General features: G+C 50.9%; 1 protein-coding gene across 1 annotated transcript; it reads left to right on the top strand.

The window, feature by feature from the left end:
• Positions 1 to 13,846: 13,846 nt before the first annotated feature.
• Mrgpre (MAS related GPR family member E) lies at positions 13,847 to 14,776 on the top strand. Its single transcript, XM_038318552.1, has one exon. It carries the CDS (start codon positions 13,847 to 13,849, stop codon positions 14,774 to 14,776), a length of 930 nt encoding a protein of 309 aa, XP_038174480.1.
• Positions 14,777 to 15,867: the final 1,091 nt, after the last annotated feature.

Genomic DNA, 15,867 nt, shown 5'->3' with positions numbered 1-15,867 from the left:
TGATCTCTTGCCTACATGTATGTCTGTGTGCCCGTGCATGCCTGTTGTCCATGGAGGCCAGAAGAGAGCATCAGTCCATTGGGACTAGAATTACAGATGGTTGTGAGCCATCATGTAGGTGCTGGCTCTGAGAGCAGGCAGTGTGGTTCACAGACATGCATGCAAGAAAAAAAAAGTAATACACATAAAAATAAAATGAATAAAATTCTAAAGACAAGAAAATTTATTTTTGTGTACAAACACGTGTCTATGTGTGTATGCATGGGTGCCCACAGCGGCCAAAAGAGGGTATCGGAGAATCTGGAGCTGCAGTTACAGGCAGTTGTGAGCCACCTGGTACGGTAATAAGCACTGTCACCACTGAGCATGCGCTGACATGCTCGGTCATAGTGCTTTCTGCCATGGCCATTGTGGGTTAAAGGATGCCCCTGTGTGGGCGTGGGCCTGTGTAGGCAGAACTGTGACGTGGCTTCTGACCAAGGCGGGCGTCTAGAGCAGGAAACACATGAGAAACCCTCCCCCTCCCACCCACACCTCCCCCCTCCGGGTTCTGGTGTGATCCTGGATGGTTCTGCCAAGTTTGCTTATATGGAGTCTGGGAGCCAGCCATCCTTACCTTGTCCTGTGGGGTCCTGCATGGTCTGGGAGCAGGGCTGGTGTGGAATGGCATCTGGCCCCTTTCTCTGCCTAGATGACCCTTCAGGGCTTCCCTCTTCCCTGCATCTATACCTCTGCCAAGGGCAGCCACATCTCCCTGGATCATGGACTTGCCTCCTTCCTGCCAGGCTGTGCTCTGGCTGGCTGTCCAAGTGTAGAGTATGGGCCACTCCCTATGTCAGAAACAAAGATGAGCAGATTTGCCTTTCTCCAATGTCAGAATTCATTGAAAACAGCTCACAAGGTACAGCTTTTTCAGGGGTAACAGAATTCACTGAAAACAGCTCACAAGATACAGCGTTTTCAGTAACAATGTTCTGGATAATCCTGCTTTCCTGATAGCATAGCCGAAGCAAACACATTCCAATCTTAATTACTAATGCTATCAGAATACACAGAACACATCACACAGCAAACGTGTGCGTGTGTAAGTCGGTGAGTAACCACAAAGGGCTGACAAGGAGTTACAAAGAGGCCTGAGAAGTCAAAACTGGAAAGACAGTAGAAGGTGCAGGAGTCTCCATTGATAACAAAACAGAAGCTGGGGACACCGTGGCAGCCACTGCAGGTGAAAGGGCAGGATTGGGTCTAGGCAAGAGAACCAGCAGGTGGACAGGTCCAGACTAGAGAAAGGGACGGACAGACAGCAGTTCAAATAGGCTGCATGCAGCGGGGGACAAGGCAAGCTGACTTGGCCCCTGGGAGAGTCAGGCATTCTCCAACAGGACTTCCCATGGGGCAAGCTGATCACTCATTTGGAAGGATCCTAGAGAGTCACAAATCTCCTTGCAGACAGGCTGAAGTTGGGACAGGTTTACTTCAGAGGGGACGGGTCACTGGGGTCCTCAACTGTGGAGACATGGAAGACGGAAGAAGAGGAGGCTGGGAAGGAACTCAGTGAGCCCTTTGCTGGACTTAGGACCTGGCCTTTATTTCTCAGGCAGACCTCACTAACCAGGATGGAGGAGGCAGGCATGAACATAGTATAGATTTCCTGCTAGGATGGAGGCTTAAATGATTAGCCTAGACAGTTGGATGCTATCCCTCTGGGGGAAGCAAGAGAGGGAAGGTGAGGCTTGGAGGTCTTTCGGGGAGGGTTGTGGAGTAAGACAGAGCTGAGGGTGAGACTCAAACCCAGCTACGTCCACTCGGAGTCTGACTTCCAGTGCAGAAGTTCAGGGAGTCTTGCTCTGACACCTTGACTCCATATGTGTGGCATGTGCTCTGCTCCTCTTTGACATGGTGTCCAGCCCCACTTTTAGCTCCTTTATCAATTGCCATCGTTACCTACCTGCCCTCAGTTCCAGAGCTGAGTCCCGTACACCTGCTGTGTACAAGGAGCGCCCTCTTGTGGCTGGTCTTGGGACTGCACATGGGGTCACGTAGAATGTCCAGCTATGTCCATTCTGTTTGGGGTTCTGCATCCTCTTCTGAGGCACAGGGATTGTTTCTCATCTTCTCCCGCTTCTCTGTCTCTCTCTTGGTGATTTTTCTTTATAGTGAACTTTTGCAAAGACTTGTGTGGCAGGCTGGGGTTTCTTCTAATTTCTTGATTTGTTGATACCTTTTCAAACATTGGATGTGTTCACCATTGGCCTGAATCCCCCCCCCTCCACCTCATCTTCCATGCTTCTGGAAGGACAGTAGGGGAGGAGATGGAAGATCAGGGGTACAGGGTTAGAGCCAGGGGTTGTTCCCAGCAACATCTCGCTGTCTAGGGGGACACACTGGGCCAGGTGAGGTGAAGCGTGGGGACGCGTGTGTGTTAAACCCAGCTGCAATCTTCATGATACCCAGGAAGCAGGCCGTGTAAAGTGGGTCCTGCAGGGAGAGGATCAGTTGTCATAGAGACAAATTTAAAAGCTGGAGACCTGGAGTGGAGCCAGCGTGGGGCTCCATATTGAACAATGCCGAAAGTGTTCTCTCCAGCAAGGGAAGAATAGGGAAGACCAGCACTACAGGGTGTGGAGTTGCCCAAGGCTCAGCCTCAGAGGTGTTCTGGGACGTGCAAAAGTTAAAATCCGACCCCTGGGGGCTGGAGAGAAGGCTCAGCGGTTCAGAACATTTGAGAGTGCATACTGCTTTTTGCAGAAGGGTTCAGTTCCCAGCACCCCTTGCAAGGTGGCTCCCAAAATCCTGTAACTCCAACTTCAGGAGATCCAGCATCCTCTCCTGGCCTCTAAGGACACCTGTAATCACATATACAGACACATGTATACACATAATTAATAATATTTTATTTGTTTGTTTGTTTTTTGAGACAGTTTTTTTCTGTATAACAGTCCTAGCTATCCTAGAAATCGCTTTGTAGACCAGGCTGGCCTTGAACTCGCAGAGATCAGTCTGCCTCTGCCTCCCAAGTGCTAAAATTAAAGGTGTGCACCACCACCGCCCAACTTAATTGGTAATTTCTTGAAACAGGGTATTACTATGTAGCTCTGACTGGCCTGGAACTAATTCAGTATGTAAGCCAGGGTAGCCTCAACTCCCAAAGACTCACCTGTTTCTGCCTCTCAAGTGCTGGGAATAAAGGTGTACCACCATGCCAAGCAATTTAAAAATAAAATATTTGGTGGCTGGAGAGTTATCTCAGTGATTAAGAGCACCTTCTGCTCTTGCAGAGGAATCACATTCAGTTCCTGTTACCTGTGTCAGGCAGCCCACAGTCACCTGCAAGTCCAGCTCCATGTGACCCAGCACCCTTTCCAGGCCTCCGGGGCAGCCACACTCAGTGCACATACCCCAACACAAATACATAAGCATACATGTAATTTACTTGTTTACTTATTTTGATTTTTTTTTGAGACAGGGTTTCTCTGTGTAGCTCTAGCTTTCCTGGAACTCACTCTGTAGACCAGGCTGGCCTCAAACTTAGAGCTCCACCTGTCTTTGCCTACCAGGTGCTGGGATTAAAGGTCCACACTACCACTACCTGGCTTACATGTAATTTTTTAAAACATATTTTTGTATTTTTATATTAAAAATTCAGTAAAAATGCTAACCACCAAGCATGGCCACCTGAGTTCCATAATTTTTTAAAACATATTTTTGTATTTTTATATTAAAAATTCAGTAAAAATGCTAACCACCAAGCACAGCCACCTGAGTTCCATATTTGGGTTCCATATGGTGGAAAAAGAAAACCAACTCCCAAGAACTGTCCCCTGATCTCCAGTTGCACACCATGGCACAAGCCTGCCCCACACACAAATAAATAAATGTTGAAAATTAAGATCAGGGAGTGGAGAGATGGTTCCGTGGTTTAAAGTGCTGGCTGCTCTTTCAGAGGATCAGGGTTCAATTCCCAGCACCCACATGGTGGATCGCAACCACCTGTAACGTTAGTCCCAAGAGACCCGACATCTTCTAGCCTCCAAGGGCATTGTATGATGCAGATGAAACACATTAAATAAAGAATACACATTAAAAAAGAATGAAAACCTAATATCCTCCTATGTGTGCCACTCTCTGTAACAACATGTGGGGCTCTTCGCTCCAGAGGGAAGCCAGCCACAGTCCTGGCTTCATGTTGAGGTTCTGGAGCTCTCAAAGCAGCCACCCTAGGGCCATGGATCTCTTGGGATTTCCCCCCCACGTTGTGGGAAGCACAGCCAAGTACTTCAAAAGACTCTTGCTGTTTGTACCAAGAATTTTCTAATATCTTAGAAGTAGATCTGTCACAACATCTGCCATACATGGTCTTCCAGAAGTACAAACAAGGCCACCTCAGCATTTGGGGACACTTCCAAAACGTTCCACGTGGAGCTATCTGCAGCAAGTTCTCGCCTCCTGTTTGTGGCAGGTTAGAGGTACATGGCATTTTAGGCCACAGCCACGAGCCAAGCTGTACCTCACATTTTCTTTGGCATGCCGAAGATAGGGCTGAGAGATGCGGGGAAACCAAAGCAAGCCACACCCGGAATTCCATGGATACTGCATTCCTGCATCCATGGGGGACAAGGGCCCTCTAGACCAGGAACCCTGTCATGCTGAGCCTCTTTATGAGTCTTCACTACTGACCCCAGAACCAGCCGTGTGGGGGAATGCTGTCTCAGCCCAGGCACCTCCTGGAAGCAGACTGAAATAAGGACTTGAGAGGGAATGGTTGCCTAGAAGGCCATCTCGGAACTCAGAAAGAAGGACCAGGAGGATCAAATGAAGTTGGCCACTCAAAAGAGAGTTGCCTGAGTTGCCCAGGCGGTCTCTGCAGTGGGAAATTGAACCTGAGTCTATCTAGAACCTTCTGAGGAGCCTCTGAACCATCCACCAGAGGATAATTAGAAATCTGTATTCATGGGCTCCAGTCACCCATTGCTGTAGGGCCTGAGGGTGCACTGGCCCCTCCATAGCACCTTGGAACACGCACTCCCACAAAGTCTCTTCAGTATCCAGGGCTTCAGATCAGAGGCACCTCCCCAGGCAGAGTGTCCCCTCTCCAGTCTTCCACTCTTGTTCTCTCCACCACACCCCCTCCTGGATGTGGTGGGCTGGTCTCTCCTCCATCTTCCTTGAGCAATTTCATCCTGTTTCCTGGGGGTCTGAGAAGTCCCCTACTCCAATCTCTGGTCTTAAGGCCAGGCTTATGAAACCACGTTCGTGTTGTGTGTCTATACGCTCCCTTACCTGTATCTCTCCCTGCCTTACTCCAAATCCCTGTCATTCAGGCTAAGCTCAAATCTTATGATGACCTCTAACTTGGGGCTCAGACCATGGGATCCTACACAGAAGCTCATATTCTGGTTTTTCCTTCCAGAGAATTCTGGAACCAGGGAGGGTGATCTTCTAAACTAGAGCCTCAGGTAGACTAGGTAGCTGAGCTTCCAGGCCTGGCCATGACACCCCAGTCTACCCCACACCAGCCACACCTCCTCTCCTACCAGCGCAGCTGGGCCTTATCTTCTGACTCCAGAGCCACTAGACCCCCACCAAGAGACCCCCTATCCCCAGCAGCCAGCCTTGGTGGCAGCCCTTCCCCTTTATGTCCCTGAGGCCAACTTGCCCCTTCTCAGTCCTTCAGGCAAAGCCAGACCTGTGAAAACGCAGATCCTGGGAGGATGATCCACCCTGGCCTGCTCACTTACGACCTGGGATCATGGGGCTATTCTGGCAACACAGACTTCTCAGGAACGGAACAATACAGTTGGGGTAGCCAGCATTCTGGGGATGCTGTAAGTCTGGTCCTGCCCAGGGCCTACAGACAGCGCTGTAGCCCCCATCCTGCTTTGGCTGGATGACACCTTCCCCCCCCCACCCCATCTACTCCACCTGGCTCCATGCCTGTGTGAAAACTGTGCCTCTCCTGAGACCTGGGGAGGCTTCGCTTGCTCCTCGGCTGCTCCCTTACCTCTCTGGTTGGAAAAGTACAGCCAAATCCCAGCCCTTGTTTCCAGGGTGGTATCTTTTACAGCCTAGCTCCCTGCCAATCTGACCATGGCCTCAGTGTCCCAACCCCCAGTACCGCAGGGTCAGCCCCAGAGAGGCTGGTGGGCAGCAGTGATGGGGGTGCATAGTAAGAGGATGAGGGTCCAAAGTTTTCTGTGTTCTTAATGTGTGCAACCAACTTAGATAACAGAACACTGCTGCCTCTAAAAATGGATGGAACTGTTCCTCTCAACTATGTTCTAAAGAGTTTTGCAAGGTTTAAGTGGTCCCCCTCCTTTTCTTTCTGTGTGTGAGTGTGTGCGCATGTGTGTGTGTGTGTGTGTGTGTGTGTGTGTGTGTGTGTGCGTGCGTGCGTGCGTGCAAGTTCCTGTGTGTATGCTTGTCCGCGTAGGTACAGTGTGTGGAGAACAAAAGTTTAGCACTAAGTGTCTTCCATGGTTTCTTTCCATCTTATTTTTTGAGATAGAGTCCCTCAAAGAACCTCGAGCTCAACAATTGTCCGGACTGGTCAGCCAGCAAGCCCCAGAACCTGCTGCCTTTGTATGCCCCTCCTCCTCCAGCACTGGGGTTACAGACAACAAATTCAGGGTCTCAAGCATACACAGCAGTACTTACAGATGGAGAGAGCTCCCCAGCCCAGGGTAACTCATTTCTTAAATGCCTTAAGGATCCATGGACCTACCAGCTGTACCATTGGAATGGAAAATTATTTAAGGAAAAAATATTTAATTAGAATCCTAATTTCTAGCTGGACAGTGGTGGCACACACCTGCAAGCCCAGCACTCGGGAGGCAGAGGCAGGTGCATTCTCTGGGCTCCAGAGCTCTTCATGTCATCATTTGCATCTTTGAAGGAGTTATGCCATGTCCCCAACCCTGTCTCATGTGTCTGCACACAGCTTGTGTTGGATGTTCCCCACAGCCTCTGAGTAGTTGGGCTCTGTGACAGCTGCCTCTCGGCCATGACATGGGGAAGGGCAAGGCATACAGTTGAGTGGTAGAGAAAGTACAAGGCCCAGGGTCCAGCCCCGACACTCTTGAAGCCAGACATAATGGAGCACTTCTGAAATATCAGGACTGGGAGGGTGAGGCAGGAGGATCACTTTGTGTTCAATGCCAGTTTTAACTACATAGCAAGTACCAGGACTGGATTACAAGCCTGTTTCTAAGAGAAACGGGAGAGGCACCCCATTTGGTGATTTGTATGTTTTTTTCTAAGTTAATCTACATGAAGTTCTCAATTCTATTGTTTTGTTTTCTTTTTGAAGACAAGGTTTCTCTGTGTAGCCCTGGTTGTCCTGGAACTTACTCTGTAAATCAGGCTGGCCTCGAACTCACAGAGATCTGCCTGCCTCTGCTTTCTGAGTGCTGGGATTAAAGGCTTACAGCACCACCATGCCCGGCTAGAAGTCTATCAGTCTCTTAATACTGTTTTTATTTTACTGATTTTTTAAAAAAAAATATTGTGTCCATTTTCTGAGGTTCTTTTTTTAAAAATATTTCTTTATTTATTTTGTATACAATATTCTGTCTGTGTGTATGCCTCCAGGCCAGAAGAGGGCACCAGACCCCATTACAGATGGATGTGAGCCACCATGTGGTTGCTGGGAATTGAACTCAGGACCTTTGGAAGAGCAGGTAATGCTCTTAACCTCTGAGCCATCTCTCCAGCCCCTGAGGTTCTTAAGTTACCTTTCTGTCTTCACAATTTCCTGAGGTTTCCTTACTGGGGTTCCCTGGTAAACTCCTGTAGTGCCTCCTCCCACGCCACAGTTGGATATTCTTCCAGACAGTACTGTGAGCAAACCCAAACAGACGCATTCTCCTGGGGAAACCTACCCTTCACTACCTGGTGCTGAAGTCCTCAGCAGCACTACTTTCTGGTTTTATGATGGGGTAGCAATTCCAACTGGTACTCCTCCCTTATAAGTGGGAGTGAAAGCCACTGTCAGTCCCAGGCCCTCAGAAGACATCACCCCATGCTGTGGTCCTTGCAGTATTCATGGATGCCACTGGGCACTCCTCCACTTTTGTTTCATCCACAGCCCATCCCAGTGCCCCTCTGATTAACCCCGAGGCCACACATACCCTGACTGCTAGCATTCCTCTTAATGGCTGTCAACCACACTGCCAGATCCAGCCAATGGTAAGCTTGTGGTGGGACTCCTGGGACAATTGCAACACAAGCAGGGACAGTTGGGAGGCAAGAACTGCATGTCACTAAAGAGCACAACTGTGCAGAGGGAACTGTAGGACAGCGCAGAGTAGGGACTGCAGGATGTTACTGCAGAAGGCAGCAGCTGCTAGAACACATCCTCACAGTCCTCCCCAGGCCTGGGGTCTCAAGGGAGCTGCCACAGTTAACATTCATTCAAAACCTTGAGGCCACAGTCACAGCTCAGACTTCAGGGGAGGGCCGGCAGCCAGCTGGTGGCGGGTGTCTCTCAAGTGTCAGACGAGTGGTTTTTCAAATTTTACAAAGATCACAAACTGGAATCAGTGGTTTCCACCAGGCTGGGAAAATTGCTGAGCAGTGTGGACTGTAACAAAAACAGAAGCAAGAGAGGGTTCAACACATGGGCACAGAAGACCACTTCCTAAATATAGCCCCAGCAGCACAGACACTGAGAGAAACAATTAATAAATGGGACCTCCTGAAACTGAAAAGCTTCTGTAAAGCAAAGGACACGGTCAACAAGACAAAACGACAGCCTACAGAATAGGAAAATCTTCACTAACCCCACATCAGACAGAGGGCTGATCTCCAAAATATACAAGGAACTCAAGAAATTGATCATCAAAAGAACAAATAATCCAATAAAAAAAATGGAGTACAGACCTAAACTGAGAACTCTCAACAGAGAAATCTAAAATGGCTGGAAGATACTTAAGAAAATGCTCAACATCCTTAGCCATCAGAGAAATGCAAATCAAAACAACTCTAAGATTTCATCTTACACCTGTAAGAATAGCCAAGATCGGGCTGGGGAGATGGCTCAGTGGTTAAGAGCACTGACTGCTCTTCCAGAGGACCCGGGTTCACTTCCCAGCAACCACATGGCAGCTCACAACTGTCTATAATTCTAGTTCCAGGAGACCCAACACTCATGGCAAAGCACCAATATACATAAAATATAAATAAATAAATATTTAAAAAAACAATGGCCAAGATCAAAAACAGTTATGACAACTTATGCTGGAGAGGATGTGGAGTAAAGGGAACACTTCTCCATTGCTGGTGGGAGTGCAAACTGGTACAGCTTCTTTGGATATCAGCTTGGTGATTTCTCAGAAAATTAGGAAACAACCTTCCTCAAGACCCAGTAATACCACTTTTGGGTATATACCCAAAGGATGCTCAATCGTGTCACAAGGACATGTGCTCAATTATGTTCGTGGCAGCTTTGTTTGTAATAGACAGAACCTGGAAACAACCTAAATGCCTCTCCACCAAAAAATGGATAAGGAAAATGTGGTACATTTACACAATGGAGTACTACACAGCAGAAAAAAATAACAACAGCTTGAATTTTGCAGGCAAATGGATGGATCTAGAAAACATCATACTGAGTGAGTAACCCAGACCCAGAAAAACAAGTATCATATGTACTCACTCATAAGAGGCTTTTAGACATAAAGCAAAGAAAACCAGCCTACAATTCACAATCCCAGAAAACGTAGACAACAATGAGGACCCTAAGAGAAACATACATGGATCTAACCTACACGGGAAGTAGAAAAAGACAAGATCTCCTCCTGAATAAATTGGGAACATGGCACCATGGGAGAGGGTTGAAGGGGAGGGGAGACAGAGGGAGGGGAGCAGAGAAAATGTATAGCTCAATAAAATCAATAAAAATAAAAGAAAAAAGGGTTCAAAAACGTGAGATGGGGCTGGAATGGTGCTCAGGCGGCAGAGCATCAGCCTAGCAGGACCAAAGCCCTGATTCCATCCCCAGAACCACGTAAGCAGGGTGTGGCGGCACAGACCTCTAACCTTGGTTTGTAATCTCAGCACTCAGGAGTTGGAGTCAGTCAGGAAGATCAGAGTTTCCAGGTCATCCCAGGTCACATAAAGAGTTCAAGGCCAAGTTTGAGTAAATGAGAATTTCAAACAAACAAACAAAAGATGTGCACTCACAAAGCTCTGGAGAACCCTTCTCCACTCCTGCCTTGGGCCTCTCTAGTGCTCCTTGCTTGCACGGCCTCCCAGGGATTGTCCAGCAAAGCCAGAGGCAGCTTGCAGAGATGTGGTACAGCATTCCAGCGTCAGAGAAGCAGGTGGGGATGGAGCCTGGAGCCATCCCAAGAGATGGTGCCCTTGGGACTCAGATGCTAGCAGTCAGCAGACACCATGATCTCCTAAATGTGGCTGTCATCCTGGGATCATGAAGGGTGATGCCAGGGTTTCAGGTTGGCAGTCCAGGTTTCTGAAGGGACACTATCACAGTCAGAAACTGTCCCAGCTTAACTCCACAAAGGATAGAACCACAGGTGTCATTGCCATGAGAACCGTTTATACTTGGTGAATTTTGGGGTTCCTCTTGAGACTCTCCCACAAGTCTAAGGCTTTTCCCCCAATACTAAAGTGAGGAAGAGTCACTGGGGCCTGTACTTCTCGAGATCCTGGAATTAAAACACTCACTTGCCCTTCCTCATTGAACACCAGCTGTGATCAGTGACCTGTGGTTTTAAGAAAATCAGAGAGCCCTGAATTATTAAAATTTACTCTTACAAAGCTGTCTCTGGTCCCTTCTTTGCTGGAGACTGTACCCTAGCTCAACACTTCTGCCTCTGCCACGACTTGGGCTGCCACAGCCCTGATGCTTGGAGTTGCCGGGGCCAGCAGCCTCCATGTTCTGCTTGATAGAGGCAAGCTTGTTAGACCTTGTCTGGCACATGGTGGTCCTTCTGTGTCATCAGTAGAGCGAAGTGGTCTCTAAAAGGCCCCTGGGTGTCTGAGTCTAGACAGGAGAGCCTGTGAGGTCATTGCTGGGCGTGTCGATGCAGCAGGCTCCCCTGAGCTATCCTGATTTCCTCTGAGCGCCAGGCTTGCCAGGAAGGCTGGCAGGGAGGAGCTGGCTTTCTCTTGCTGTCCATACCTGGCCAGTAACTGAGCTCAGCTTAAGAGCAAGGTCCCCAGAGAAGCTCTTTCCTGACCTACCCTATCCCCTCCAACACCATGTGACACTGAGAAGCCAGCCGGCTGATGCTGAGTCGGAGCGCCCGCCTGCAGCTTGGTGGCTCCAGCAGCGGCCAGAGTCTTGGTCTGGCCAGGACAGTTCCCTCCAAGGCCCAGGGTGGAGCAGGGAGGACCAGAACGGTGAGCAGCCAGGGGACAAGGAAGAGCTCTGCGGCAGCCCAGTAGCTGGGTGTCCTCTGGGCAGTGGGGGACGGCAGCGGCTGGGCGGGTGGGGGAGGGGCAGCTACATGAGCCTGGCGGGCCTATCCTCCATCCTCTGACTTGGGCTGGGTCATCTGGCTTGCAGGCAGCCCTGGGCCACACCAGAAGGGCAGCTGAGTTAAACAGCACTTCCTCCATCTGTGGTGAGTCTCCTGTCCTATCAGGTCCCTTATGTGTGCCATTGTGTCCCTTGAGGGAGAGGAGGATGGATCTTACTCCATGGAGAGTACAGGAGACTCAGGAGACAGTCACCTGGGCACTGTTCCTCAATCCTCACTTTCCCCAGCCAGAGCAGAGCCCGGGCAAGGAGGGCTCCATGCCAATCTGTAGAAGACAGAGCCACACCTATGTCCTATGCCAACCTTCTGTGTTTCCAGGGGGAACCTCCCCATTTCTCCTCCATTGTTGTTTTCCCTTCCTCCCTCTTCATCCCCTCCCTTCTACCCACAGTTTGTAACCTAGTTCTTTCTGCCACCCAACCCTGAGACCCCCCAACCTCCAGATGGACAGGTGACCCCATACACAGCCCCCACACAGCGTTCTAGTGGGAGAGGGACACTGGCCAGGCCTGGCTAAGCCTTGCCCTGCCTTTCACCCCTAAATTGTTGCTGTTGTTATCTTCCCCCTGGTGTGGCTACAGCTTTTGTTCTCAGTTCACCTCCCCACTTCCCTCCCTCTCCCCTTCCTCTCCCTTGCCATGTGCTCTCTCCTCTTCCTTTCTTCCCAGGCTTTCCCTGGGGTCAGCAGGGCTGTGCCCTTCCTAGCCCCTGTCCCTAGCTGGCATTGAGGCCCTCGGTACACAGACAGGCCCCTACAAGTACAGACATAAGGAATGCAGCCCAGAGAAAGAGAGGAGGGAGCTTGCAGAGCCAAATGTGAGAACCTCAAGGTTAGAGAAGACCACTTTCAGAGTCCTTCAGAGTCCGAGCCTCCCCGGAGTCCTGGAACCAACTCAGTGCATAGCTGTGTGGAACTGAGTAGTTGAGAGGGGTCTTGTGTCAGGGGTCTCACCTCTGAATGTTCTTGACCATAGCAACCCATCCAGGCTGCCTAGGTGTAGAAACACTGGCTCACCCCATCAGTAAGAGCAGTTCCCTGGCCACGCACAGTGCTTCCCTCTGTGAATTGTGGGTTCAGGGACCACCCAGCTGGTTGTCACAGGATGATGGTTCTTTAGAGAACCCAGCACCACTACCTAGACTCCTCCCACCCCCACAGCACCACCAATATTCCTGCCCGTTGCCCCGCAGGCATCCCAATGCCTTGGGAACTAGGATGGAACACATAGCTAGAAACGGAGTTCTGAATCTCCACCTAGGGATTGACACGCTCTTCCCAAAGGAGACAAGAGGTCTAGCCACACCAAGACAGGAAAAAGACTCCAGCCAGTCTCTGGGGAGAGGCAAGGCCCTGCCCTATCTCTCCAAAGCACAAGGAAAGGCTGAAGACAGTGCTGGGGACAGATGACCATGGGTGGAAGGATGGGACAGGTGGCCATAGGTGCTGGGGCAGACAGGGAAGCGCAGGTGATAGGAGGGACAGGTAGCCATGCTGGCAGGATGTGCGTTTTGCTGAGGTCTGGAGTTTGGTGGCCTCAGTGTCACAGCCACAGCTGTGTTGGGTCAGGGTTGTGCTCCTCTCCGGCCCTGCCCTCCAGAGTGCAGTAAGCCACTGTCTCAGGCACAGAAGGCAGATGAGGACCCTGTCCAGCGTCACCCCCAAACAAGTACCTCTTCCCCCTCAGGGAAGGAGAGGGGCAAACGAGCGGCATTTGAAAAGGAGGGGCCTCCCTAGTCCCTGAAGGACTGGAGTACTGTCACAGGCTGCAGGCACATGGCCAAGGGAGAGGGACGGTTGCTGGGTCTCCCCTGCCTAAACGGGACAGCAGTCAGCTAGAGGGTCCAGAGCCATTTGGCAACACACCCTCATGGAATGCTCCAGAAAAGCCTAGAAGACTAAAGAGCTTTTCATGCTGATGACAAACACAAGGGGGCCTCCAGGTCTTCAGAGTTATGCCTCCAGGTCCCCTTCTCTCTGTATAAAGGGAGCCATCAAATCTGGGCTTCTCTTCCTCTCCCTGTGTTCCAGGCCATCCAGCCCCTCCAGGGAAGTACAGAGCGAACAGTTTTAGTAGGCTCCTGGAACAGGGCTCTGGAAGACAGACATTTCCACTTCATGCCTCAGACAGAAAGGGGGGTGATAAACAGAAAGGGGAAGTGGACACCTCCACCAGTGGATGTCATCATTTCTGTTACCTATGATTCCCTGGCTACTGAGTCCTCAGACATGGGCAGGGACAGGCTCAGGTTCCTAAGTTAGTGTCATTATGGTTGCAGGGGTGTCCGGAGAGAGAAAACGTGACACAGACTTCTGCAGCCTCTGCTGTGGTCACCTTCGCTCCACAATGTCACTGAGAGTGCACACACAGTTTCCCAGAACCCAGGAGGACATGGCATTCAACCTGACCATTCTGGTCCTCACCGAGCTCCTAAGTCTGGGTGGGCTGCTGGGCAATGGGGTGGCCCTTTGGCTGCTCAACCAGAATGTCTACAGGAATCCCTTCTCCATCTATCTCTTGGATGTGGCCTGTGCTGACCTCATCTTCCTCTGTTGCCACATGGTCACCATCATCCCTGAGCTGCTGCCGGACCAGCTCAACTTCCCGGAATTCGTACACATCAGCCTGCTCATGCTGCGATTCTTCTGCTACATCGTGGGCCTGAGCCTCCTGGCAGCCATCAGCACAGAGCAGTGCCTGGCCACTCTCTTCCCCGCCTGGTACCTGTGCCGCCGCCCACGGTACCTGACCACCTGTGTGTGCGCGCTCATCTGGGTGCTCTGCCTGCTGCTGGACCTGCTGCTGAGTGGGGCCTGCACCCAGTTCTTTGGCGCACCCAGCTACCACCTGTGTGGGATGCTGTGGCTGGTGGTGGCGGTTCTCCTGACTGCCTTGTGCTGCACCATGTGTGTGACCAGCCTGATCCTGTTGCTGAGAGTGGAGTGTGGCCCAGGGAGGCACCAGCCCCGGGGCTTCCCCACCCTAGTCTTGCTAGCCATCCTCCTTTTCCTCTTCTGCGGTCTGCCCTTTGGCATTTTCTGGTTTTCCAAGAACCTGTTCTGGCACATTCCCCTCTACTTCTACCACTTCAGCTTTTTCATGGCAAGTGTGCACAGTGCGGCCAAGCCTGCTATCTACTTTTTCTTGGGCAGCACCCCTGGCCAAAGGCTGCAGGAACCCCTCCGGCTGGTGCTCCAGCGGGCGCTGGGGGATGAGGCTGAGCTGGGGGCTGTGAGAGAGGCTTCCCAAGGGGGACTTGTGGACATGACTGTCTAAGCCCAGTGGGTCACAACTGCAGCTCCAGCCCTTGGGGGCCAGGGGAACTGCCTGGTATAGGTAAGAGCTGGGATCAGAGCTCCATCAGTAAGACCCTGGAGGGACATCTTTGCTGATGACCCGGTCATGTGTGCCCCGGGAGGATGCTGGGAAGGGGCAGACAGAGGGTGATGTTTTTTTGCGGAGGGCCTGGGATTGTGCATATTAGGCAGAGCTCCAGGACCACCTCATGATTGCTGCTTCCACAGCCACCCTCCCCCGTGGCTACAGCAAGAAGAAATAGGTCAGTCATAGTGGTGGGCGCCTGTTCCTCCACTATCAGCATCCTCTTAGCTATAGAGCATGGAATAAATGATGCTGAAATTGGACGCTTGGTTAGGTATGGGGGAATAAGTGGCTTGGGAGTCCTCCATGGTTGAACTACAGCAGAAGGCCTCCTCCTGACCCCATACCACAGCCAGAGATCAGGGACCAAGCAGAACTGGCACAGGCCTGCTATCCCAGCTGTCTGACAAGCTGCAATGAGGGGAGCGGGGTTGTAAAACTAAGGCCTGCCTGAGCTACATCTAGTTTCAGGGGATCTGTCTCCCTCTTTTGGCTTCTGCAGTCAATTCATGCATGTGGTACACACACACACACACACACACACGCACACGCACACACATGTGCACACATGGGCACGTGCAATGAAAACAGAGTTCAAGCTCAGCTTAAGCTATAGGGGACCCATCTCAGAAAGCAAAGCACAGAGGGGGATGTGTAGGAGAGCACTGGATGATGCAAACCTCACCCAACACTTCAGAAAAGTTGGTGGTCCTGGGTCTCATTCTCAAAGTGAAGCTCTCTGTGGCTAACAAGGTTCCTCTCAGCTCTAGCCACATCCAAAGCACCTCTACCTAGCAGGACAGAGAGCTTCAGCTCCCAGACATCTCCTGCCTCTTTCCCAGCCCCCACATGCTACCTCTTCACCCCTATTCCATCCTGGACAGGATCTACTTAGCAGGGTTCCTCTGAGGAAGCAGCCTGGCTGCACCCCAAAACAGATGGTTGAGCTCCTGTCTAGCCAGGGGCACAGAGACGAATGAAAGCCC

Source organism: Arvicola amphibius, chromosome 1, assembly GCF_903992535.2.
Source record: "Arvicola amphibius chromosome 1, mArvAmp1.2, whole genome shotgun sequence".
NCBI lineage: Eukaryota > Metazoa > Chordata > Mammalia > Rodentia > Cricetidae > Arvicola > Arvicola amphibius.
This window is presented reverse-complemented; position numbering and strand designations above follow the sequence as displayed.

Bases quoted from the DNA above. Each gene is read 5' to 3' on its own strand.
- Mrgpre (XM_038318552.1), top strand. From the start codon at position 13,847: ATGTCACTGAGAGTGCACACACAGTTTCCCAGAACCCAGGAGGACATG.